Raw genomic sequence first — 26,040 nt, forward strand, 5'->3', positions numbered from 1 at the left:
ATCTAAAGCAGCTCTGTTGACCTGGTTCTCTGTCCCTAAAGCAGCTCTGCTGACCAGGTTCTCTCCCTTTAAAGCAGTTCTCCTGACCTGGTTCTCTGCCTCTAGGGCAGCTCTGCTGACTTGGTTCTATGGCTCTGAAGCAGCTCTGCTGACCTGATTCTCTGGCTCTAGAGCAGCTCTGATGACCTGGATCTCTCCCTCTAAAGCTGTTCTGCTGACCTGGTTTCACTGGCTCTACAGCAGCTCCGCTGACCTGGTTCTCGGCCTCTAAAGCAGTTCTGCTGACCTGGTTTCACTGGCTCTACAGCAGCTCTGCGGACCTGGTTCTCAGCCACTAGAGCAGCTCTGCTGACCTGGGTCTCTGGCTCTAGAGCAGCTCTGCTGACCTGGTTCTCTGGCTCTAAAGCAGCTCTGCTGACCTGGTTCTCTCCCTATAAATCAGCTCTGCTGACCTAGTTCTCTTCCTTTAGAGCAGCTCTGCTGACCTGGTTCTATGGCTCTATAGCATCTCTGCTGACGTGGTTCTCTGGCTCTAGAGCAGCTCTGCTGCCTGGTTCTCTAGCTCTAGAGCAGCTCTGCTGACCTGGTTCTCTCCCTCTAAAGCAGCTCTGCTGCCCTGGTTTATCTGGCTCTAGAGTATCTCTGCTGACATCGTTCTCTGGTTATAAAGCAGCTCTGCTTACCTGGTTCTCTCCCTCTAAAGCAGCTCTGCTTACCTGGTTCTCTGCCTCTAGAGCAGCTCTTCTGACCTGGTTCTTTGGCTCTAAAGCAGCTCTGCTGTCCTGGTTCCATGGTTCATAAGCAGCTCTGCTGACCTGGTTCTCTGGCTCTAGAGCAGCTCTGCTGACCTGATTCTCTGGCTCTAAAGCAGTTCTGCTGACCTAGTTTTTTGCCTCTAGAGCAGCTCTGCTGACCTGGTTTCTCTGGCTCTACAGTAGCTCTGCTGACCTGGTTCTCTCCCTATTAATCATCTCTACTGACCTGGTTCTCTTCCTCTAGAGCAGCTCTGTTGACCTGGTTCTATGGCTCTATAGAATCTCTGCTGACGTGGTTCTCTGGCTCTAGAGCAGCTCTGCTGACCTGGATCTCTGGTTCTAAAGCAGCTCTGCTTACCTGGTTCTCTCCCTCTAAAGCAGCTCTGCTTACCTGGTTCTCTGCCTCTAGAGCAGCTCTTCTGACCTGGTTCTTTGGCTCTAAAGCAGCTCTGCTGACCTGGTTTTATGGCTCTAAATCAGCTCTGCTGACCTGGTTCTCCGACTCTAGAGTCGCTCTGCTGACCTGGTTCTATGGCTCTAAAGCAGTTCTGCTGACCTGGGTCTCTCCCTCTAAAGCAGTTCTGCAGACCTGGTTTCTCTGGCTCTACAGCAGCTCTGCTGACCTGGTTCTCCGCCTCTAGAGCAGCTCTGCTGACTTGGGTCTCTGGCTCTACAGCAGCTCTGCTGACCTGGGTCTTTGGTTCAAGAGCAGCTCTGCTGACCTGCTTCTTAGGCTCTAGAGCAGCTCTGCTGACCTGGTTCTCTGGCTCTAAAACGGCTCTGCTGACCTGGTTTCTATGGCTCTACAGCAGCTCTGCTGACCTGGTTCTCTGCGCTCAAGATGTACGCACCCCACTTCGCGAAAATATATTTATAAATAATATAAATTTATTATGAGTACAAATATATTATTTTTATGAAAATCTTAGATAATCTCTTGCCCTTATTTGTATATTAAAGACGCAAATATATCATTTTGGAACATAATTTTTTTGTGGGAGTCACGCACCTAGCACGCCCCAGCACGTATATGACGACATGCGGGACCCGCCACTGCGCAAGCGTCTCGTACAGTAATGCGCATGTGTCGCAAATGCGCGGGAGAAGGAGTCGCTGACTAGTCACATACCAATCGCGCACATCACGTAATACTAAATGTATATGATGTAACTAAAAAACACACAGCCGTCGCACACCCTATGCGGATCATTCACGACTTTTCTAAAATGGCGGCTAGAATCCGCTCACCCACCGTGATGCGTTCGCATTGAGAGCGCGAAGCCGAAAAAAAATTGGGGATTTTTTTATATAATAATATGAATATATGAAAATAAAAAATTAAAACAAAAAAAGTAATCAATATTTCAGTTTGAATTTTTGTAATTTTTTTTGCAATTTTCTGAAAAATATATACATTTTTTTTCTCCAAGTCAAATATAACTTTATTTGATTAGATTAAAACCATCAAAGTGCACAACCAAAAACTTTTTAAAACAATCAAATCGTTATTACAAGGGTTATTGTTTAAAAAAATTCACACTACTACACAAATTATTAAAAATCCATCTTATGCAACGCAATCCTATCCAACACGATAAGTCCTAAGTCAATGAATATGTAATAATAAAACTACAATTGTACAAAATATCTCATGTTTACATAATATACCGTTAGAAAACACTGATATTAAATAAATGAATTCATTTTAAGACATAGTCCCATTTATGCTATCATCAGTCTATTCCTACACCTAATGGCGCCTGTTATGTAGCTGGCAACCCCAAAATGCACCATGGGTGATGGCAACATTTGTAAATATACCAGCGCTGGTCTGACTTTTCCAAAATGTAGGCCTTTTAGGAGGGGAATGATGAATTTCCTGCCTCACTAACCGTAAAACTCACAGAAAAATATCATATGAAGAATATTTTGATCTGAGAAGTTGTCGTAGGGACAGGGTCTTAACGATCCCTCTTTAAAAAAAACTTTCGGGAAGGCCAGTAGCCAGGGAACCATATTATGCTTGAATCTAACTAAGACAAACAGGTGATAGGGCCTAATTATATATATTAAATATGATTGCATCTGTCTACCTATACTCAATATGACAAAACTTCTCACTGTGGGCTTCACTAACTCCCTTTCCTCCCTAGACAGTATAGATCTATTCAGGAACTGCTGCTTCAAGTCTCTAATCGCTATTTTGCCCAGAGCTCTAGGGCTTGAAAATAGGTCAGGGCATCCAAGAATAGCCATTTTAGACTTGACATAGCGAACCCAGGGTATATCTAATCCCTTGTCTAACGAGATGCAGTCCTTGATGATCAGCTGGTTTAGGTTAGGGAACGGTTGGGCCCAAATTCTCAGCCAGCACATAATGGGGGCAACCGCAATCTGATCTGAGATGAAGCCAGCTCCAAGGTCCTCATGGATATTAAAAACAGGGGTGGAGGCCGGGACAGACAGTAATTTACGAAAAAACCCATTTTTAGCCGCCTGAATTTCACTCGACTCTAGATAGCCCCATAGATCACTCCCATATGTCACCATTGGAAGACACTTGGCATTATAAATTTTCAAGAGGGCAGGGAGAGGTTTCGAGCCAATTCTTTTAGCAAATTCCACAATGGCCCCCGAGGCTCGGGCTAAGGTGTTCCTTTTATGCATACGCTGCATAACCCACGAGCGTCGGTCGTCCAAGAGAACCCCAAATACGGGAAGGCAGGAACCTTAGTTAATTCCATATTCTTACAATAGAATTTAGCCTTCCTTGCTCTAAAAGAGCCAATCTACATGGAATGAGACTTTTTAAAATTTGTGACCAGGTCTAGGGAGTCTATAAAATCAATAAAACAATTTAAAAGAGTTTGAAGCCCTCTTGAGGTCCTTGCCAGCAAAACCACATCATCTGCATAAATTTTGTGCCGGCCCTTGGGATGTCTTTACAACTTGAAATTAAAGCAGGCCCTAAATTATTAATGTAGAGTGTGAACAACAGGGGTGCTAAAATGCACCCCTGTCTCACCCCCTCTTAACGAGCCATGGGTCTGTGAGGCTACCTTATTTATTTTAGCGCACAGAAGCTGTGGTATTCTCATGCATGGCTGCCAAAAAGGAGATCAGATCTGCATCTAGACCCATTCCATGGAGTATCACCCATAACTTGGATTGATTAACAAGATCAAAGGGCGAAGATAAATGCCAGAAGCAGGTCCCCCCGCCTAGCAACCGTATACTTTCCAATTATTAGGTGAAGATTGAGGCATTGACCCATGGTACCTTTGCCCTGCCTAAAACCGTATTGGAGATCAGAAATTATGTTATTCTGATCCAACCAATCCGTTAAACGGGCAAGGACAACTTTCCCCATGATTTTGGGCGCAGAGTCCAGGAGAGATCTTGGCCTGTAACAGGCCGGGTCATCTCTGGCTCCCTTTTTAAATATTGGGATAATAACTGCTTTGGCCCAAGACAGGGGAATGCCAACCTGGGCAACTGCGTTAAAAAAGAAGTTAAAATATTAAACCACAAAATGGGAGCAGCTCTATAAAGGTCAGCTGGGACGCCATCGGGGCCCGGCGCTTCCCCCTTGATGTAGACCCAATTGCTTCTATTACTTTGTCCTTAGTAAAATGCAAAGGGGACGAAATACACCCAGTGTTCACAGACCAACTTAGGGTTCCCTGGCTAACATCACTATATATACCCCCAAAGAATTGTACCCATTTCTCAGGGGGAATGTGGCAATCCAAAACAAGATTAGATAATTCATCAAAAGTAGGGCTGTTCACCACGCTCCAGAACCTGGAGCTATTTAATAAGACACTAGCTTTATTGAGCTCTTCCCAAGCCATCTCTCTTAGGTGTTTCTTCCTACTCCCCACAACAGTTTTATATGCCTTCCTTGCATCCCTAATCCTGTCTGCATGTCTTGGTTTCCCTTTAGGCTCATCCATGAGAGCTTTATGGGCTCTTGTACATGTATCGTCAAATCATTTTTTCTGTTTTAAAGGCCTAGTTTTGCAAGGAACTGTCAAGTTAGGCACCGCTTGTTTGGTAATATGTTCAAAGGCATCCAGGACTGTTACAGGATCAGGGTCCTGGTCTGCGCAGATGCCAAACTCCTCTGTGCAGACGCCGGTTAAGCTTTCAATAAAACTATCCGGGATAATTGAAACCCATCTGTACGGGGTTGGGGAAGGGTCCCGGGCTAGGGCTGCTTGCTTCTATAACCAGGGGAGATTGCAGAGACGCTGCTGCAGAAGGAGAGGCTGTATACTGTGTTAGACTTTTCAAAGAGGGCTTTATTTTTATAGGTTTAGGGTAGGTTTTTCTTTGTCTGCTCGTGAGGCGCTCCCGCACAAACGCTGCTGGGTCGTAAGGTGCAGTCCGGGGAGGCTCCAGGGTGACGAGGTCACTGGTCCGGTCTTCTCCTGAAGTCAGCTCCGCCCGTACCGTGGGGAGAAGAGAAACCGGAGGTTAGGATCAGGTATGCACCACGCACTTCAGGGACCGGGGATGAGGGAATCCCGTGCACACACACGTGTAGGTTCCTAAGAGGGTCAGTGACCGGGTTGTGCTCGTGAGGGGGGGGGGGGGGGAACGGAGGCTGACTGTACAAGGGGCTGTACAATTGCTAGAACGGGGGTAGGCTACGTTGACCCATCCAACCCGCCATACGACCCACGTACCTGCTTGAGCCACACACCTCCCGTGGGCGTGTGGCGGGGCGGATCGCTCCTCCTCGGCTCTCCCGGCCTCTGGGTCTCGTCTTCTGGGCTCCTCGCGGTCTCAGCTGTTGGGCTCTTCAGGGTCTCGTCTTCAGGGCTTCTCCGGATCTCCTTCCCTGCGGGGCAACGGCTGGCTCTCTCCTCGCGTCCACTCGACTCGGGGAAAACGTTGTCCGTCTCTTCCTGTTCCTGTGGCTCTTTTGACGTTGTCACGTGGGGAGAAGGGGGTGTGGCTCCCAAGGCGGTCTCCCATCCCTTAAAGGTGTAGGGTTCTTGTTCTTGCAGCGTCGGCCACCAGTAGTCCGGGTCTCCCGCCTTCCAGTCGACTCTGTCCGGGCTGTCAGGGGGCTGCATGGAGGCAATGGAGTTAGGTGAAAGAGGGGCGGCTGCCCACCACAGCGTAGTCTGATCCCCTGCCACGGGGTTTTGCGTGCCCACCCCGTCACACACCTCCCCTCCTGGACTCTCCCGATCGGGGAGAGGAAACACCCGGGATCAGAAGTCCGCGTTCCCGTTGTCCTTCCCCTTTTTGTGTTGTACTGTGAAGGCATATGGTTGGAGGGAGAGGAACCACCGCAGCACCCTGGGATTGTGGCTACTCTGCTGGTGCATCCACCATAGCGGGGCATGATCGGTATGGAGGATGAATGGCCTGCCTTCAAGGTAATAATGTAGCTTCTCCACCGCCCACTTAATGGCCAGGCACTCCCGCTCTATGGTAGAATAACGAGTCTCCCTGGGATGCAGTTTTCTACTAAGGAACACTACTGGATGTTCCCTACCATTGGGCCCTGTTTGGGACAGTACCACTCCCACCCCCACGTTCGAGGCATCGGTGGCCAGGACAAAGGGTTTTTCGAAGTTCGGGGATATCAATACAGGGGCCGTGGTCATGGCTCACTTGAGGAGGGAGAAGGCATTGAGGGCAGCCGGGGAGGGAGTGGCTAGGTCCCGGGGGCGGATGTCCTTCCGAAGCAAGTCTGTAAGGGGAGAGGCTGCTTCAGCAAAATTGGGGATAAAGCGTCGGTAGTATCCGATGAGGCCTAAAAAGGCCCTCAGCTCCCTTTTCGACGTCGGATACGACACATTCGCAATGGCTTTTACTTTGGCTTCCTGCGGGGCGATGTGGCCATCTCCCAACACGTACCCCAGGTAATTCACTTTTGTAAAGGCTGCTCTGGACTTTTTGGCGTTGATATGTAGTCCGGCGTTTTGTAGTGCAGCCAGAATGGATCCGAGATGTTCTAGGTGCTCCTCCCAACTTCGGCTGAAAATCACTATGTCGTCCAGGTATGCTGAACTGTAGCGAAGGTGGGGCCGTAGGACCTGGTTCATTAGGCGCTGGAAGGTGGCGGGGGCTCCGTGCAGACCGAAAGGCAGGACGGTGAACTCGTAGAGACCGTCATCGGTGACAAAAGCGGTCTTCTTCCGGTCTTCCTCTCGGAGGGGAACCTGCCAGTACCCCTTCGTGAGGTCCAGGGTGGTGATGTAGACTGCGTCCCCCATTTTTTCTATCAACTCATCCACCCTCGGGATGGGGTAGGTGTCAAATGAGGATATTGCGTTCAGCGCCCTGAAGTCCATGCAAAACCTTTTTGTCCCGTCCGGTTTGGGGATCATCACAATCGGCGAGGACCACTCACTGGTTGAGGGCCTGATCACACCCAAGTCCAACATCTCTCTGACTTCCTTTTTCACGGCTGCCCTTCGTGCCTCGGGGATCCGATATGGTTTCTGTTTCACGATCTTCCCCGGCTCTGTGGTGATGCGGTGTTCCACCAGGCCGGTTTTACCGGGGAGGTCCGAAAAGATGTCCGTAAAGGGCTGCAGCGCTTGCTTCAGAGCTTGTTCCCTCTCTCTGGTTAACTCCGGATTCACTAGCAGCTGGGGTATGGTTGTAGGACTAGCCAGGTGTACTCCCCGGGGAGCAGGCCCCAACCACTCCTTCAGCATATTGATGTGGTAACTTTGGGTTTTTCTGGCCGACAGTTGTAGTTTGTACGTCGTATCCCCAATAGCGGCTACCACTTGGTAGGGTCCCTGCCATTCCCCTTTGTTCTTCCCGCCTATAGAGGGTATCAAGACTAGAGCCCATTTCCCCACCGTGAGACGCCTCAATCTCTTCCCCTTATCGTAGTTCTTCTTTTGTTCTTTTTGTTTCTGTTCCAGATTTGATGATGCCAGTCCTCTTAACTTGCCCAGCCGGCTCTTCAAGTGCATGGTGTAGTTGAGGATGGACTGTTGTTCTTGTATTTCCTCCGCTTCCCACAGGTCCTTCGTTATCTCTAATAACGTTCGGGGTATTCTTCCGTATAACAGTTCAAACGATGAACACCCCAGACTACTCTGTTTTTGAGACCTTAATACGTACAGGGCCAGGGGCAGCAGCCGATCCCAATCGGGTCCTTCCGCTGTCATCATCTTCTTGAGGACGTTCTTCAGTGACTGGTTATAGCGCTCCACTAACCCATCAGTCTGGGGGTGGTAGACTGACGTTTTTAGGTGCTTTATGTTCAGTGTCTTGCATACCTCTTTCATGAGTTTGGACGTAAAAGGCGTGCCTTGGTCCGTCAGCACCTCCTTTGGGAAACCCACTCTAGCGAATAATTCAACGAATCGGTCGGAAATGGCGGCGGTTGTGGGGGCTCTTAGGGGAAACGCTTCCACGAACCTCGTGGCGTAGTCCACTATAACCAGCGCGTATACATGTCCCTTGGCTGTTTTGGGCAGCAGTCCTATCAAATCCATACCGACTCGTTCGAATGGGGTTCCAATGATGGGCAGCGGACGTAGAGGCGCTGCGCTCGGCCTGTTCGTATTCTTTCTTTGACACACTTCACACTGTGCACAGTATTCTTGTACCTCTTTGTATATGCCCGGCCAGAAGAAATACCGCAGGATGTTCTCAGTGGTTTTTTCTTTGCCCGAATGCCCTGCGGTGAGGTGGGTGTGGGCATAGAAGAGTACCTGCTCCCTGAAAGACCGGGGTACCACTAACTGGGGTTGGCAGGTTTCCTGGGGATGCCGATATAGCAGACCGTTCCTTATGCTGAAATGCGGGTACACGGGGCTTGGGGTACCTTGGGGAGCATGTGCATTCTCCCAGGCATTGAATAGAGTTCGATCTTCAGCCTGGGCATAGCGGAAACTATGGTCAGTGATCCACGGCTCCGGAGCAAGGAAGTGGGGTTGGGCGATTTTCCCATCACTCAGGGTGCGTCCAAGAGAGTCCCTGAATAGGGCAAGGAAATCCGGATTATCCACCCCAACTATCACATCTTCCGGGAGGGAATCCACTACCCCAACCCTTACTGTACAGGGACCTTTCCCCTTGGGGGTGAGGGTGATGGTGGCAAGGGGGTAGGGTTTAACATCCCCGTGAACACACCTAATGTGGACTAGGGATCCGGGTACGTACTGGCTAGGGGCTACAAGGTGTCCCTGCACTACCGATTGCCTACACCCCGAGTCCAACAGGGCCCTCACTCGCAAGCCATTCATCCACATACTCACGTAAAAGGAGGAGCCCAACTCGGAGGAATATAGCACCGTTCTGGGCAGGTACCCGACCTCCATGGGTTCCTCAGGGGGGGGCCTTTTCCGGGGGCATAGCCGGGCGATGTGTCCCCATTCACCGCACTCGTAGCATTGCGGCCCTCTCAACATGGGGGACAGCGCTCCAGTGGGTTTGGCCCGTCCGAAGTCCCCTAGGGGTTTGGGTTTCTTCTCCGTCTTTATGGGTACGGGTGGTTTCACTGGTTTCTCGTGGTCCCAGGCGAGGGTCTTGGGTTGGGCTCGGGCATAGTTAGCAGCCATTTCGATGGCTTGCTCGATTCCCAGTCCGGAATGCTGACGCAGCCACCGTTGGGACGCATAGGGAAGAGCGTCCATAAATTGTTCTAAATACACCTTGTGTAGGATCTCCTCCTTGGTGCAAGTCTCTGGGGTGAGCCATTTGTCTGCGGCCATTTTGAGTCGGAAGAAGAGGGTCTTCGGGTTTTCTCCAGGGAGGCCCTTCTCTTTCCGGAATTTCACTCTGTAGGCTTCCTGATCAAGACCCAGGTGGTCCAGTATCACCCCTTTAATCACGGTATAGGGGGTGTTCCCCAACGGGTTCACGGCCTGGTAGGCCGACTGGGCTTCCCCTGTGAGCAAAGGGGCCAGAAAGAAGGGCCATTTTTCTTCGGGCCATCCCAAAGCCCGGGCGGCCCTTTCAAAGTTCAGCAGGAACGCATCTGGGTCTTCCCCTTGGAGATATTTCTGCAGGGAAATACCGGAGGGGTGCGGGCTATGAACTCGGTCTTCGCCCGTGGTAGTTATCACAGGAGGCGGCACGCTCTTCAGGCTCTCGAGCTGGGCAGAAATCATGGACTTAAATAAAACACGGTCGGCTTGGGCTGAGGTCAACTGTCTTTCTACTGCCCAATCGAGCTTCTCTTGGCCCTTGATGAGGTGCTGGATCAGGGCGTCCATCTCACTGGTATAGATGGGCTGGTCTTCTGATCCCACTTCTGACACCAGATGTACGGGGTTGGGGAAGGGTCCCGGGCTAGGGCTCCTTGCTTCTATAACCAGGGGAGATTGCAGAGACGCTGCTGCAGAAGGAGAGGCTGTATACTGTGTTAGACTTTTCAAAGAGGGCTTTATTTTTATAGGTTTAGGGTAGGTTTTTCTTTGTCTGCTCGTGAGGCGCTCCCGCGCAAACGCTGCTGGGTCGTAAGGTGCAGTCCGGGGAGGCTCCAGGGTGACGAGGTCACTGGTCCGGTCTTCTCCTGAAGTCAGCTCCGCCCGTACCGTGGGGAGAAGAGAAACCGGAGGTTAGGATCAGGTATGCACCACGCACTTCAGGGACCGGGGGTGAGGGAATCCCGTGCACACACACGTGTTGGTTCCTAAGAGGGTCAGTGACCGGGTTGTGCTCGTGAGGGGGGGGGGGAAACGGAGGCTGACTGTACAAGGTGCTGTACAATTGCTAGAACGGGGGTAGGCTACGTTGACCCATCCAACCCGCCATACAACCCCGTACCTGCTTGAGCCACACACCTCCCGTGGGCGTGTGGCGGGGCGGATCACTCCTCCTCGGCTCTCCCGGCCTCTGGGTCTCGTCTCCTGGGCTCCTCACGGTCTCAGCTGTTGGGCTCTTCAGGGTCTCGTCTTCAGGGCTTCTCCGGATCTCCTTCCCTGCGGGGCAACGGCTGGCTCTCTCCTCGCGTCCACTCGACTCGGGGAAAACGTTGTCCGTCTCTTCCTGTTCCTGTGGCTCTTTTGACGTTGTCACGTGGGGGGAAGGGGGTGTGGCTCCCAAGGCGGTCTCCCATCCCTTAAAGGTGTAGGGTTCTTGTTCTTGCAGCGTCGGCCACCAGTAGTCCGGGTCTCCCGCCTTCCAGTCGACTCTGTCCGGGCTGTCAGGGGGCTGCATGGAGGCAATGGAGTTAGGTGAAACAGGGGCGGCTGCCCACCACAGCGTAGTCTGATCCCCTGCTACGGGGTCTTGCGTGCCCACCCCGTCACACCATCTTAGGCGGCAGCCTTGATCTTTTGTGGCAATGCTGGTATTACTTAAGTGTGCCAGTGGACTAGGTATATCACTGACGCAAATATTAAGATTCAGTGTCAGTGGGTTGTGATCACTGAGGCAGTTATATATTACCTCAAATATACCTAGATGGTCCTCCATAGATCCAGAGACTAAGATATAGTCGATGGGGGATAACGTATGCGGCTGAGTTGGGCAGATCAAATTGTGGTCAGATAAAAGACTCTCTAGAAAGATTCCCGAAGGGGAATGTTCAAAATGCGTTAACCCCTGCGGGAAATATTCCTTGTATAATTTTAAAAGACAATCAGTCAGACAGATATGAATATTAAAATCACCTAGGACTAGTATGTGGTAGTGCGTATCAACCATGGACTCATAGTCAATCAAACAAGTGGAGAGAGACATTAGATGCTCTAGGTCGTCATCTCTCGAAAAGGAGTTATAAAAGTTGACCACTAACAGAGTAGGTAGATTCTTGGCTGATAGTTCAACTACTAAGATATTTGAAGAGTATGAGTCCAATAACTTGACTTTATATGGTAAATTCAAGCTAACTAAAAGCAAAAGCCCCCCACTAGCTCTCCCCATGCTGGACGGTATAGCATGTTTACAAAACTTTAAAAAGTCGTCCAGAAAATAGGAGTCATGGGCATCCCAAGTTTCCTGGAGGGCAATGATGTCAGCACCAACAAGAAAATGCTCCCAATTGCTGTCTCCCCTTTTGGTCTTGAGCCCCGCTATATTCCAAGATAAGACTTTTAGAGTGTCATTTTTGGGTAAACTTACAGTACAATGAGGGTTAAGGACTTAATGTAAGTAGGGCTAGGTGTTACGTCCGGAGGAGGGGCGACAGATGGAATACTAAGCACGGTGAGAGGGGTGTGGTCCTCTATCATTACCCCATGGTTTGGTATGTTGTCCGAGGCTGTGTTAATAACATTTAGTAAGTCTTGGGTGTCAAGCCTGGATAAGGCCTCAAACCTATATGTATTCGGGGTCAAACAGGGTAACTAGTTTAGATTTCTCTTGGGGGGTTTGTAAAAATAGCCACGTGGCAATGCCCAGATAGAAGTAGAAGATAATGGACAATGATCCTCAGCCTTTAAGATCATTTGCGCAACAGATGGAGTCCGAAAATTAACAACCACACAGTCCCCCCCTATGTTTATGGGGGACTGGCCCACCCACGCTACTCTGCGGACCATAATGATGTTATTAAACATAGCTGCCCTAAGCCCTTTATGCCTAGTTAGCCAGTACGCTGTTTTATTCCCCAACTGTGCCCAAGATCCGGTTTGGTCGGTTCTTAGCGCAGGAACACCAGCCAAGACCACAACTAAAGGGCAAGCTGCCGGGGGTACATCTAAAATGTCCTGGGCAGGCTTGTTGGGGACATGGAGGAAAGATCTGGGGCCATCTCTGTGTGGTGGGTGTATGTCCATAACTTCCCTATGGTGGGGCTCTTGAAGAAGAAGAGTTTGGGGACCTGATTGCACCGTTTTTGCAAGCCCACTCGTCACTTGGGAGCCTGTTCTTACTTGCAAAGTGAGCCCCGCAGTGCTGGGCGCCAGGTGCTGATCCTGCACGGAATCAGTGCGCACATGAACGGCACCATTTGTCGCTGCTTCATGTATCAGGTCCCTGCTTCGTCCGCTAGTGCTCAGCGGGGCAGATGCTTCTGAGCACACCCCCCCCCGCAGCATTGCTATCACATCTGGTCACCTCTGAATTTACCGTCAAGTGGGTACCCTGTGTTAAAAAAGATAATTTTTCCTCAATCGCCCCCAGTCTATTCAGGAAAGGTGCTAAAAGTCCTGAGAAAATTGACTCTCTATGCTTCCAGTAATCTGAGTTGCTTCCTCCATCACCTAACATTGAAATATCAGCGTTAGGAATAGTGGGCACGCCGTTTTCCGATCTCAGAGACGACTTTCCACTTGCCACTGAGGTTTGAGGTTTACATTTCTTTTTGGCGTTAACTCTAGACCTCATGGCCGCCCCATGCCTTGAACGCTTAGCAGAAGGTTCCCCGGCTCCCCCCTCATGATTAGAGTCTGTCCCCAGATTGACAGCACCTCCAGCGACTTCATTGTCGCGAATAGAACTTTTGGATCTGGTGACGCGGTCACCTCTTTCTACACAAAGCGATTTTGGTGGCAGTACTTGCTGGAGGTCGAAGCAACAGAAGGATCTAGCCCAGGTAGTTGAGGTGAACCCACCGAGACCAACTGGGCACTTACACTGAGAGAATGAACTACAGCCAGGCCACTCGAGTCAATCAGGTTAACCACCTCAACTAAGCCCACCTCAAGATTCGGTTCGGTTTCAGCAGAGCTCACCATACCTGCATCAAGCGGGCTATACTTGAACAAATAAAAATTTGAGGAGCTGCTTCTGGTGACTGTCTATGCTGATGGCCCATAAAGAGGATCTTTTTTGCCCCGTACACTGCCCCAAGGAGAGTCTTTTCTCAGTTAGAAGTATTACGTGCTGCAAAACAGATTCTGCCCTAGTTAAAAAAGCGTCCAGGGTACCTGCCACACCACTCCCAACCCTTTGCCCGGTTAGTTTATGTTTAGTGGCCATTAATGAACTTGAAGGAATAAACCAAAAAAAACCACAGAAGATAAAATAGGGGTCACTAACCGAGTCCTTATAGTCCTTAACACCTTCGAGTCTCATGACGAGCTCAGCTCGTCATGAGCCACGGTGCTCGTGTGCTCATGACGAGCTCAGCTCGTCATGACCGTTAGATCGTTTGCACGCTGGGCAAATTCCCGTGCTGTGCGAGCGTTCTAAAGAAACGGGTGTGGTCATGACGAGCTGAGCTCGTCATGAGCACACGACCACCGTGGCTCATGACTAGTTGAGCTCGTCATGAGCACCGGGGCGCTGTGTGTGCCCCCCAGCACAGCAGGGGAATTTGCTCCACTGTGAAGGGGTTAAAGGTACACACAGTCCAGATAAAAGGGGGGTGGCCCAGCCAGGCGCTTGTGTGATGACACGTTGCTCTGCGGTGGAGGACACTGGAAAATGTAGTCCTCGCCCCCGTAGAACGGCAGCAAGGATCAGCGCAAACCCTCCTGGAAATGCAATGGCAAGCAGGATTCATGCAGCGGCAGCAAAGTCCGGCGCACTCCCTTGTGGGACTGTTATGGCAAGCAGGGATCGATGCAGTCCCCCCTAGGACTGTTTTAGAGAAACCAGCAGCAGCAGCAACCGTCACGGTAGGTAAAAAGGCAAATATTAACTCCTCATTGACCTTGTTTCCCTTTTGTTAGAAAGGTGGATGGTGGCAGTTTCCTCCACAATCATCTGTTGTCTGCCCCTGTTTTTAGGACCCATTCACTTTTGTGTACAGGATTGGCGCTGGGGTTGGTCTGCCCAGATACTACTCTATTTCCCTTTCGGCCAGTCTGACCCTCGGAGGCCTGTGTGGCTTGGTCCGGCTCTTGCGCTGTAGATGATGTTAAAGCTGCAAGGTTGGGGAGACTCCTTTTATTGGTCTTTGATTAATCTTTGAGCTTTACCCTCTGCTCTTTGGGTAATCCTTGATCTTTTTGTCCTGAGGTGCAGCAGGATTTGCAGATGGATTGGTGCATTCTGGATCTTTAAAGGTAGCCCTGCGGGTCGCCTTTTGCCTTGTGTCTTATGAATTTTAGCGTGTTTGTGCCTCAGGGAGTGAGCTTAAGCTTGGGTTTAGTATATGCAGCCCTCCCGGCTATGTAATTATCTCGTCCTCCCTAGGGACGGCGAATGGCAGAGGGCTGGGTGCAGGTGGAATGCTGGAGCTGGTGTAAAGAAAGATGAGAGGGACAGACAGGCGTTGAAGGTGAGCGAGGCTGAAGGCAGATTATAGTGCGAATTAAGGGTCACACACTCACCACAGTTGACTTTGTCTCCCTTAGCTCCTGGTGCCTTCTTGGTGCTCTCGGCTGTCATTGCCCACCACAAGCCACCACTGGCTTTTTCTGTGGCGATGAGGTGCATATTAGTTGTGGCTTTTTGAAGCAGGGTTACACCAGCTGCTGCCTCCGCCCTGCTCGCTGCAACAATTCCTGTGTGAAGTGGCGGGCAGGGATAGACGAGGCGGTCAGCCCTGACCAACCCGGCGGGTGGTGATCCGCGGCCCCCAGCTAACTGGTGCTCGGTTTCAGCACGAAACCCCCAGTGTGCTGGAGATCCAATGAGGAGATGAGCAGAGGGCCGGTGGCCTCGGCCGTGAGGAACGTGCTGCGAATCAACTTCAGAGCCCTCATGTTATTTAATGAATAAACTATTTATAAATAAACAGTTAAAAAACTGTAGAAAATCAGTACAAAAAAATAGGTATAACTACTATAAACTTAGAAATTAGCATTTAAAAAACCTTTGAAATTCACAGAAAAAACATAGGTTTCAGAGAAGTTATAGTTAGAAATTAGCATTTAAAAAGCTTTGAAATTCACTGAAAAAAACATAGGTTTCAGAGACATTATAGTTAGAAATTAGCATTTAAAAAAACTTTAGAAATTCACAAAAAAAACATAGGTTTCAGGGGTCTTATAGTTAGCTGGGCATTTCACTAGTAGAAAACCATAGAAATTCCTCTGTTATAGTTAGTTCCGCTAACTATAACTCGTGTGCTCGCAAAGCACTGCTGATGATGTCACATATTGCATCATTCATGACATGGTCAGTGACATCACTGATGGCATCTCAAATGACATCACTGATGACATCACTGATTACATCATCCACGTGACAATCTGATACACCTCATCATACACTAGTATAACCTTTCATCACTCACTGTAAAATACAGAGTACCATATTTGAAACCATTGACACACCAATACCAGTTACTAGATACCCACTCACTGATTCCTAGGTCTACACACACAACTACCACTTCAACAACAGAATTGTTTATACATGCAGTCACTAATTAATAGAACACTATCAAAATGCACTTATATACATATATATACATTGACACATCAGCAGTCATCTTAGTCGGTTATGCAGTCATCCTATTCACTCATGAAAAAAATTTATCACACTTACATTACTCACTTACACAATTATTCAACAACACCTCATTTATTCAAACACATAGTAACTCATAGTTAATTTGTTAATAAATCCCCACTACAAATATACACTCATTAATATAGTTACTCTCACAATCACTGACTCTTACATATACTTATTTATATACACCAACTCTCACATACAATGCCTTTTATTTTTTACTTTGTTGAAGATGTACAACTAAAACATATATTCACTCACCAACACACAAATGAATACACTCAGTCTTCCACATGCACTCTTAAACCCATACACCTAGTCAATCCACCATTCACACATCTATGCATAGAGATACACACACCGCATCCAAACACACACAAACTCAGTGTCCCATACAAACACTCATCCAACTGATCAATGACTAATATACACACTCATGTAGTTAGTGACCAACTGATGCAGCATGTTATACAACAACATAGACAGTGATGCACACATTCACATAGTTTAGTTACTAATCCATGTATTAAGTGAGACACTCAGTGATGTCATTTCAGATGTCATCAGTGATGTCATCAGTGATGCCACTGACCATGTCATGAATGATGAAATATGTAACATCATCAGGAGTGCATTGCGGGAGTGCGAGTTATAGTTAGCAGAACTAACTATAACGGAGGAATTTCTATGGTTTTGTACGAGTGAAATGGCCAGCTAACTATAACACCCCTGAAACCTACGTTTTTTTCTGTGAATATATGTATATATATTTTCACTGAAAAAACATAGGTTTCAGCCACGTTATAGTTAGGAATTAGTATTTAAAAAACCTTAGAAATTCACTGAAAAAACCATAGGTTTCACACATGTTATAGTTACCTGGACATTTCACTCATACAAAACCATTGAAATTCCCCCGTTATAGTTAGTTCAGCTAACTATAACTTGTGCGCCCGCAATGCACTGCTGATGACTTCACATATTACATCACTCATGACATGGTCCGTGACATCACTCATGACATCACTGATGACATCTCAAATGACATCACTGATGACATCATCCAGTGAATGTGTGTCTTTCTGAAAAAATAAATATTTTTATATATGTATATCTAAAGGTCGATGGAAGAATAAATGGGTAAATAAATATCTAAATGGATGTTTTTTTTGTAAAATGTATTGTATAACTGACTTATTAAGTGTATCTTAGTGAATACATGTATTAACGAGTAATGTTTAAATATTTAAATATCTGTATCAGTGTCTCACTTTGTGTATAAATAGCTGCATGGGTTGGTGAGTAGCTACATGAGTGTGTATATGGGTTATTACTTTGTTTTTTGAGTATCAGTTTGAGTGTCTGTATAGTTCGGTGGGGGATATTACTTAGCGTATAGATGCATGAATGAGTGACTCACTGTTTGTATGTGTTTTGAAGACAGCAAGTGGGCAGGACTGTATGGGTGGATGAGTGTGTGTGTGTATGGGTGTGTTAGTGAGTGAATGACTGTCTCAATAGTGTCTTTAAGAGTAACTACATATGTTTTAAACTAGTATATGTGAGTATTGATGTATATAAGTGAGTATATGTGAGAGTGAGAGTTTGGAAAAGTTCCTATATAAATAAGTATGTGTTTCTATAAGTGATTGTTTAAGAGAGTAAGCATGTGTACGTTTCTGTAGAAGTAAGTGTAGTGGTGTGTGTATAGCTGTATATGCAAGTAAATTGATGTTTATTTGCATGTGTGATTATGTGTGTAAGTAACTCTATGGATGAGTATTGGTGTGTAACAGGTTTTATAGGTGTATGAGTACATATGATGAGTGAGTACATGTATGAGTGACTATATAGAACTGTTGGTGAATGAGTGGATGTGTATGTAGATGGTGGAATTACTGAATAGGTTGTTGTAACTGGTATTGGTATCTCCATTTTTTTGAAAATTTTAGTTTCTATTTTTGAATGTGTGTATCAAAGGTTATATTAGGGTGAGAGAAGGTCTGCCACTCTTTCACAAGGATGATGTCATCAGTGATGTCATCAGTGATGTCATTTGAGATGTCATCAGTGATGCCATGAGCGATGTCACTGACCATATCATGAGTGTTGTAATATGTGACTTCATCAGCAGTGCATTGCGGGCGCGCAAGTTATAGTTAGCTGAACTAACTATAACGGGGGAATTCGATGGTTTTGTATGAGTGAAATGTCCAGCTAACTATAACATATGTGAAACCTATGGTTTTTTCAGTGAATTTATAATGTTTTTTAAATGCTATTTCCTAGCTATAACGTGGCTGAAACCTATGTTTTTTTCAGTGAATTTATAAGGTTTTTTAAATGCTAATTCCTAACTATAACCTGGCTGAAACCTATGGTTTTTTTCAGTGAATTTCAAAGGTTTTGTAAATGATAATTTTAAAATGTATTAATTGTTATATTTTTCTATACTGATTTACTACATTGTTTTTAAGTATTTATTTTTAGATATTTTATTTTTTAAATTCCATTAAATATTTTTAATATAAATTGATAAAAATGTTTTTAAAAATATTGAAATTGTAATATATATTTTTTTATTTTATATATTTTTTCATTTATATATATTATATGTAGCAGGCAATGATATCCTATGGAAGTAAATTAAAGTTACTGGTAAGTACGGTTAACATTATTTTTCAGGAACAGTAGTGAGCTCAAAGATGCAGCACTGAGGTCTCTCCTGATAACAGTTGAGAATCGGAATTCGTAGTTCGGCTGGTTTTAGAGGAATGTTTTAAAGTTCCAAAACTCCACACTTAAAAGAATTTCCAAGTGAAACCAGTCAATGTTAGCCTATGGAAGGAAATTCAAGTTACCGTAAGTATGGTTACAATTACTTTTCAGGATCAGTAGTGGACTGAAAGATGCAGCACTGAGGTCTCTCCTGATAACAGGTTAGTGAATCGGAATTCGTAGTTCGACTGATTTTAGAGTAATTTTTTTAAGTTCCAAAACTCCACACTTTGAAGAATTTCCAAGTGAAACCAGTCAATGTTAGCCTATGGAAGGAAATTCAAGTTACTGTAAGTATGGTTGCAATTACTTTTCAGGATGAGTAGTGGACTGAAAGATGCAGCACTGAGGTCTCTCCTGATAACAGGTCAGTAAATCGGAAATCGTAGTTCGACTGATTTAAGAGGAATTTTTTTAATTTCCAACACTCCACACTTAGAAAAATTTCCAAGTGAAACCAGTCAATGTTAGCCTATGGAAGGAAATTCAAGTTACTGGTAAGTATGGTTAGAATTACTTTTGAGGATCAGTACTGGGCTCAAAGATGCAGCACTGATGTCTCTCCTAACAGGTGAGTAAATCGCAATTTGTACTACATCCAGTAAGCGCCACAGAGCTGCGTAGCAGAGAGATGTAAAAAGGGGAATGGCATGCACCACCTCTCTGCAACGCAGCGCAGTGGAACGTCCTGGAAACACCTGGTGGACTACTTGGCCCCCATGGTCCCTCAGGTTTGAAGTTGAATTTTTTCCCTAACTTAAAACGCGTCACAGGGCGTGTTTGCACACAGCACGTCAGGCACTGTCGCCTCCCTTCACCACTGTGTAAACGCGCCCTGTCACCGTTCTAAGTTGAGAGATTAAGTCACCTTCAATCCTAAGGATCCCTAGGGTCAAACTAGCCCACCAGGTACCTCCAGTAAGCATCACAGTGCTGCGTTGCAGAGAAGTGTAAAAAGGGGCATGGCCTCTGAACACCTGTCTGCAACGCAGCTCCCTGGCGCATACTGGAGATACCTGTTGGGCTATTTGGCCCTCAGGGACCCTCAATATGGAAGGAGAATTAATTCCCCAACTTAAAACGCACCACGGGGCGCGTTTGCACACTGATGAAGGAAGGGGGCGTGGCCTGAGGTGACATGTCTGCAAACACGGCCTGTGGCGCATTTTAAGTTAGAGAATTAATTCCTCTTCATTCCTGAGGTTCCCTGTGGACCACCTAGCCCACCATATACCTCCAATATGTGCCAGGGAGCTGCGTTGCAGAGAGGTGTTCAGAGGCCACGCCCCTTTTTACAACACCCTGCAACGCAGCTCCGTGGTGCTTACTGGAGGTACCTGGTGGGCTAGTTGGCCCCTAGGGGACCTCTGGATTGAAAAGGAATTAATTCCCCAACTTTAAACGCGCCACAGGGCGTGTTCGCACACACATCACCTCAAGCCCCGTCCCCTACCTTCACCACTGTGCAAACGCTCCCCGTGGCGTGTACTAAGTTGGGGGATTAAGTCACCTTGAATGCTGGGGGGCCCTGGGGGCCAACTAGCCCACTAGGAACCTCCAGTATGCGCCAGTGGGCTGCATTGCAGAGAGGTGTAAAAAGGGGCATGGCCTCTTTACACGTCTCTGCAACGCAGCCCACTGGCACATAATGGAGATTCCTGGTGGGCTAGTTGGCCCCCAGGGACTCCCAGTGTTCAAGAGGAATCAGTTCCCCCTCTGCAAACCCGCCACGGGGTGCGTTTGCAGAGTGGTGCAATCCGTCACCTCAAAGCCCACCCCCTCCTTGCACCACTCTGCAAACGCGCCCCCTGGCGCATTTGCAGAGGGGGAAGTAATTCCCCTTGAATACTGGAGGTCCCTGGGGGCCAACTAGCCCACCAGGAACCCCCACTATGCGCTAGGGGGCTGCGTTGCAGAGAGGTGTAAAAAGGGCGTAGCCTCATTACACCTCTCTGCAATGCAGCCCTGGAGGTTCCTGGTGGGCTAGTTGCACCCCTTGGACCCCCAGTACTTAAGGGTAATTACTTCCCCAGCTGCAAATGTGCCAGGGGGCGCGTTTGCAGAGTGGTGCAGGGATGGGTCGTGGCATCCTCCCCGATCCCGTTGTTTTGAATTTTTTTTTAAGAAGGGCGGCTGTGTAGTATTTAGGGAGGGGGGCCGCCCCCTCATGGGCCAATTCTGGCCCCGGGGACCCCATCCCCCGGGGGTCTGGCCCTCCTCGTTAGGGGCCATGGCGGGGTCCCCAAGCCCCCCACGGTCCCTGCCGGCTCCTCGCATCCTTCGGGAGTCGGCATTGCTTTTCTGCTTGGGGAGCAGCTAACATGCAGCTCCCCATGCAGAAAAGCAATAGGGACCGCCCGGAGGTGGCGGTCCCTGGGGCAGTGTGGGGGGGATATTTTTTCACGGGGTACGAGTACCTACGCGTATCCCGTGATTTAAAAAAAAACACATTTTTGGCCTTGGTGGTCCTTGTGGGACCCCCTGAACAGGCCTAGGGGGTCAGAGTCTTTCTACCCTGCCCCCTTTGTGTGCTTTTCGCGTTTCTTTTGCTGCTTTCTTGTGCCTCGGTTCTACCGAGGCACAAGATGGCTGCCAACACTTCCTGGTTTGGAGTGTTGACAGCCAATTAGCATAAAGCTCGTGCTCGTGAAGGTATGCGTACTGCACGCGTACGGTACTTCGTCTATAGATATATCTATGATTTTACTTTTGATTTTCTAAGAAACTACTGAACGGATTTACACCATTCAACAAAAAGCGTAATCTGTGAACCGAACTCTACCTTTTTGCCAAATTTGGTGTAATTCCGTTCAGCAGTTCGGGCTGTAGCCTCACTTAAAGGTCCCTACGGAAAATTACATCGGGAACACATGTTTTGGGATCCCCTTTTTTCTCGGCCCCCGCTTGACGAATCACCCCCAAACTTTCAGGGAAGGAGCGGAGCGGAGCAGGCCATTTTCTTGGAGAATTTCACGAAGATTCGTCGACCGACGCCAAAGTTATTCCAAATAGAATGTTGCGGATTTCCTACGGAAACTAGGTCCTAACTATAACTACCTACTGGCGACCGCCAGTAGGTAATATATATATGTCATGTGATCAAGCCTCTGGCTAGAGGCGAAACGCGTCATGCAGGACTGCTTTGGTGTTAAACTTTTGATGGAATAAACACCACTTTTGCACAAAAGCTGGGTCTGGCTTGTTCGTTCTAATCCAGTCGGAGTAGTAGAACTGGGATGCGGCAGCGTCGAGCGATACAAGTGCAATATATATATATATATATATATATATATATATATATACATATATATATATATATATATATATATATATATGTTTATAAAATTATAAGAACATTTTGAATCATGAAAATTTTGGTTTATACAGCCCGTTTGCACTTTTTGAAATCTTAAATCATGCCGCTTCCTAGTAATTATTTATGTGGGACTATTTGAATACCTTGGTCATATGATTCCTTTAACCACATGGATTTGTCTATTGAAAATTAGGAATTGATAATTGATAATACATTGAGAAGAATACAGTAATTACTATTTTAGAAGTCATTGTATATATTTGTCTGTATAGAAAGCTGCCAGTTAGATACTTAATATTTTTGTATGGATTTTTGCTTTTTATGCTTAAAATGACTATGAAAGCCTTACATTCCGACACTTGTCTGAACTACTGTCTATTTATACATTCCCAGTTAAATTCCGTTATGTGTTTTTTTTGATTGGCCTTTGTTGGAAAATTCTAAAGTCCCTGGATTTAAAAAACACTATGTTGTGATTTTGAAGTGGTTTTGTGAAACTAGTCTGTTTATTATGTTTACTTTATTTTTTCATGTTATGGGTGGGCTTTACTTCCATGTTTACTATTTATTTGCAATGCACTCTGGGGCGCATCATGTGACCAAGCTCCTTCGTGGAGCTAAACGCGTCATGGATGGGCATTTTAAACCCTTATTTTTATTGAATAAATCATTCGCTCTGCTCTTCACCTGAAAATAGGATTTGGTGTCCAGCTTGCTGCGAGTGTGAAGGCGTGTTGAGTACAGGCGAAACAGGAATATTGTTGCATATATATATATATATATATATATATATATATATATATATATATATATATATATATATATATATATATATATATATATATATATATATTTATATATATATATATATATATATTGTTGTATTATAAGTATTGTGGTCATGTAGAAAATAGCCAACTCTTCACTAATCTTCTGAAGCTGAGATGGTTGTCAGCGGATCATATGTTTGGGGAAAACATATTCCATAGTTTAGCTGCCTTGACAGTGCAAGATGTTCTGCCCATGTCTTTTGATTTGTATAATTGGATTTTGAGACGAGGTGCCAGTGTAGACGGAGATTCCATTAACATGCATTTTGTGATTTGTTTCCTAGTGAAAAGTGGTCTGTTGCCATATATTTATTGTGTGTGATACAAAGCAGCCTGAAATTAATCTTCTGACAACTTGTAACCAGTGTGAGGCCCTCAAGGCAGGGGAAATATGTGCTTGTGGCTTTACAGATAGAAGTAGTCTGGCAGCAGACTTTCTAATTCTCTGTAATGTTCTTATGGTTGATATAGGTGAGCCATTATATAGACCATTATCATACTTAAGTTTTGATAGGACAAGAGAGATTGCAGCTTGAAGCTCGTGGGGGAGCTGTAGGTGTGGGAAGATGTTTTGCAGCATTTTGATGGTTAGAAAGCTTAAGTTGCTTAACTTATCCACGTGTGCATTTATTGACGGATTGGAATCCTTAGTAAATGTATGGTTTCTTACCTCCTTGGATATTTTTGCCAGTGGTCCTAGATCACCAGGCACATGAAGGGCCATAGGTTTTGTATTCACCACTGGTGTGTAATTCATTTTGGACAAATTCAGTTTCAGGTAGCTCCATGTCATCCTCTAATCAATGGCCCAGAGGCACCTAAAGATTTTGGAATTTCCATGGCTAAGACAGATGTACTCTTGTATTGACCCTTGGTTTTTAGGCTTCCATAATGATAGACACAGATGACTGTTGAATCTTCAGAGGAATGTTTAGCTAACTACCTCCAGGACCCAAAGCATCCTGGAAATTGATGATATTATCCATTGATGAAACACAACTTGATGAGCATGTGGGAGATACCACAGTGTAAGATGAGACTGACATAACCATGTCCAGATTAACATTTCTACTGGGCAGAGAGTCATGTCGCTTTCTTTCAGGCTTATGGCTGTATTGTCTTTTGTGAGAATTCGACTTATTTCAGAGACCTTCACTGATGTAGGCCTTTTAGGGACTTAGGGAATTATGCAGGAAGAGTCTTGTATGTTTGTGGGATCACAGTATTTAAATGTACTCTATACTGCTTCTTTGGTGAAGGGGCGGATGCTGATGGAATAATTAATGACCCCCTCATAGACAACTGTCTCTTTTGTGGAGGAGAAACTGATGATGCACTAGCACTATACAATAGATAAGGATCACCGTAGGGCACAGTGCTGTGTACTTGCTAGCAGCATGGAAATGTCCCTTACTTTCAGCACTCACTCAGAACCATCTCATAATCCCATATGGGATGTGGGCTTATGGTCTGCCTGCTGATGAGACCTAATGATTATAGTGTCATGTGTACAGGAAACGGACATTTGCTATGTCAGCAAATCCCGGTATACCACCAAATGGGAGAAGACTATGTGTTCATCAAATGTGGACAGCAGTAAGAAAAAAAGCCTAAAGAAAAGATGAGAACATGGTTCTTACAGGAAAGACAATGGAGGGACAGAAGGGGGAAGGGAAATTCAAAAATGCCACTCAAGCAAGACACATCTACAAAAAGAAAACAAAAATGAAAACCAGAAGAAATGATAGATGAAAAACTTCCCAAAAAAGTGTAAAAAGAGAAAAGAAAATAATAATGATTTGAAGTAGAGAGTGAAGAAAACTGAACGTAATAAAATATATTGCAAATCACCTTGGAGTAGGCACTTTGATGACGCCTTGGGCGTACTACGTAATTAAGAGATTGCACTTTATATACCTCTTACATACAATTATAGACTCTTTGATCCTGCTATGACATTCACAAAATGCGTTCATAAATGAAACAGAAACCCCCGTCTTACCAGAACTGTAAAATACGTGATTTGGTTCTTCACATCGCTCTGGGGGCCATGCATGGTTAACATGTTCAAAGACAACTTTTGTGGCTCCTTCGTCACTTCAATGTGAAGGAGGTTCTGGCTGTTTCTCCAGGTGTTGTAGGCAGTGACGCTTAGAGTGAAGCTGGCCTGCTGGGAATCTTTCAGGCGTGAATCGCTCGTCTTAACCTAGAGGTAGCCATTGGGATAATAATGATATGCATATTACAAATATTGTCCTGTTCGTTGAATCCAAGAGAACTTATTAAAACAGATACTGAATATTTCTCCTAATCAGTAGAAGACAAAATCAAACTTCACAATACTTTGGTGCAATGGCTTTCCTCTCTCTCTATATGGCACCACACAATTACTTAAAGTACATGCTCAATCCATTCATATGTAATATATCTCCAACAAAGGCTAGTATTGAATGTAAATATGCAAATTGCCATATCCTATATATATGAATATATATCTATATACCGAAACGCTTCATATGGACTTTCAAATCTAAGAAAACATAAGCATGTCATGACAAAATCTGGATTTTTGTATATGTATATATATATATATATATATATATATATATATATATATATATATATATATCACGCTCCTTGCTTGTTCCAGTTATTGAAAGGCACACGAACACACACAAGGCTTCAAGCATAAGCCTTTAATCACTGGTACAGAAGCGTCTGGCTGCCCACCTTTCACAGTCAGAGTCCCACTGCCTGACGCGTTTCGAAATAACTTCTTCCTCAGAGGCTTGTGTGGAAAATGAAAAGAGCACCAGCTGGTTCAAACACTCCCTTTTTTTCTTCTGCATGATAGCACGCCCCCTGATTGGGCTGTTCTGAATGAATCCTGCGCTGTGCATTGAGGGAAATGTAGTGCCATGTTATTAAGGTGCTCTGTGCAAAATGTTCTGTTGGTTAAAAGACCTTCAGATAGGTCCCGGCAGCTGGCGCTTCCTGATCCAAAGTGAAGTGCCCCACATGTGAGGACCGGCTGATGACAACCCCCGTGGCCCCCAGGTTCTCGGGGTGGTGCACTTTC

General features: G+C 46.2%; 1 protein-coding gene across 3 annotated transcripts in view; it reads right to left on the minus strand.

Annotated features, from left to right (window-relative positions):
• The window catches only part of LOC147748145 (complement C3-like), a 1,551,795-nt gene that overhangs the window by 1,048,222 nt on the left and 477,533 nt on the right, over positions 1-26,040 (minus strand). For all 3 annotated transcript variants that reach the window (XM_086959014.1, XM_086959019.1, XM_086959009.1), the window contains exon 12: positions 24,964-25,167. In XM_086959014.1, the coding sequence (XP_086815140.1) occupies positions 24,964-25,167 (204 nt within the window). The remainder of the gene's footprint in view (positions 1-24,963; positions 25,168-26,040) is intronic.

Source organism: Lissotriton vulgaris, chromosome 1_1, assembly GCF_964263255.1.
Source record: "Lissotriton vulgaris chromosome 1_1, aLisVul1.2, whole genome shotgun sequence".
In the NCBI taxonomy this organism is placed as follows: domain Eukaryota; kingdom Metazoa; phylum Chordata; class Amphibia; order Caudata; family Salamandridae; genus Lissotriton; species Lissotriton vulgaris.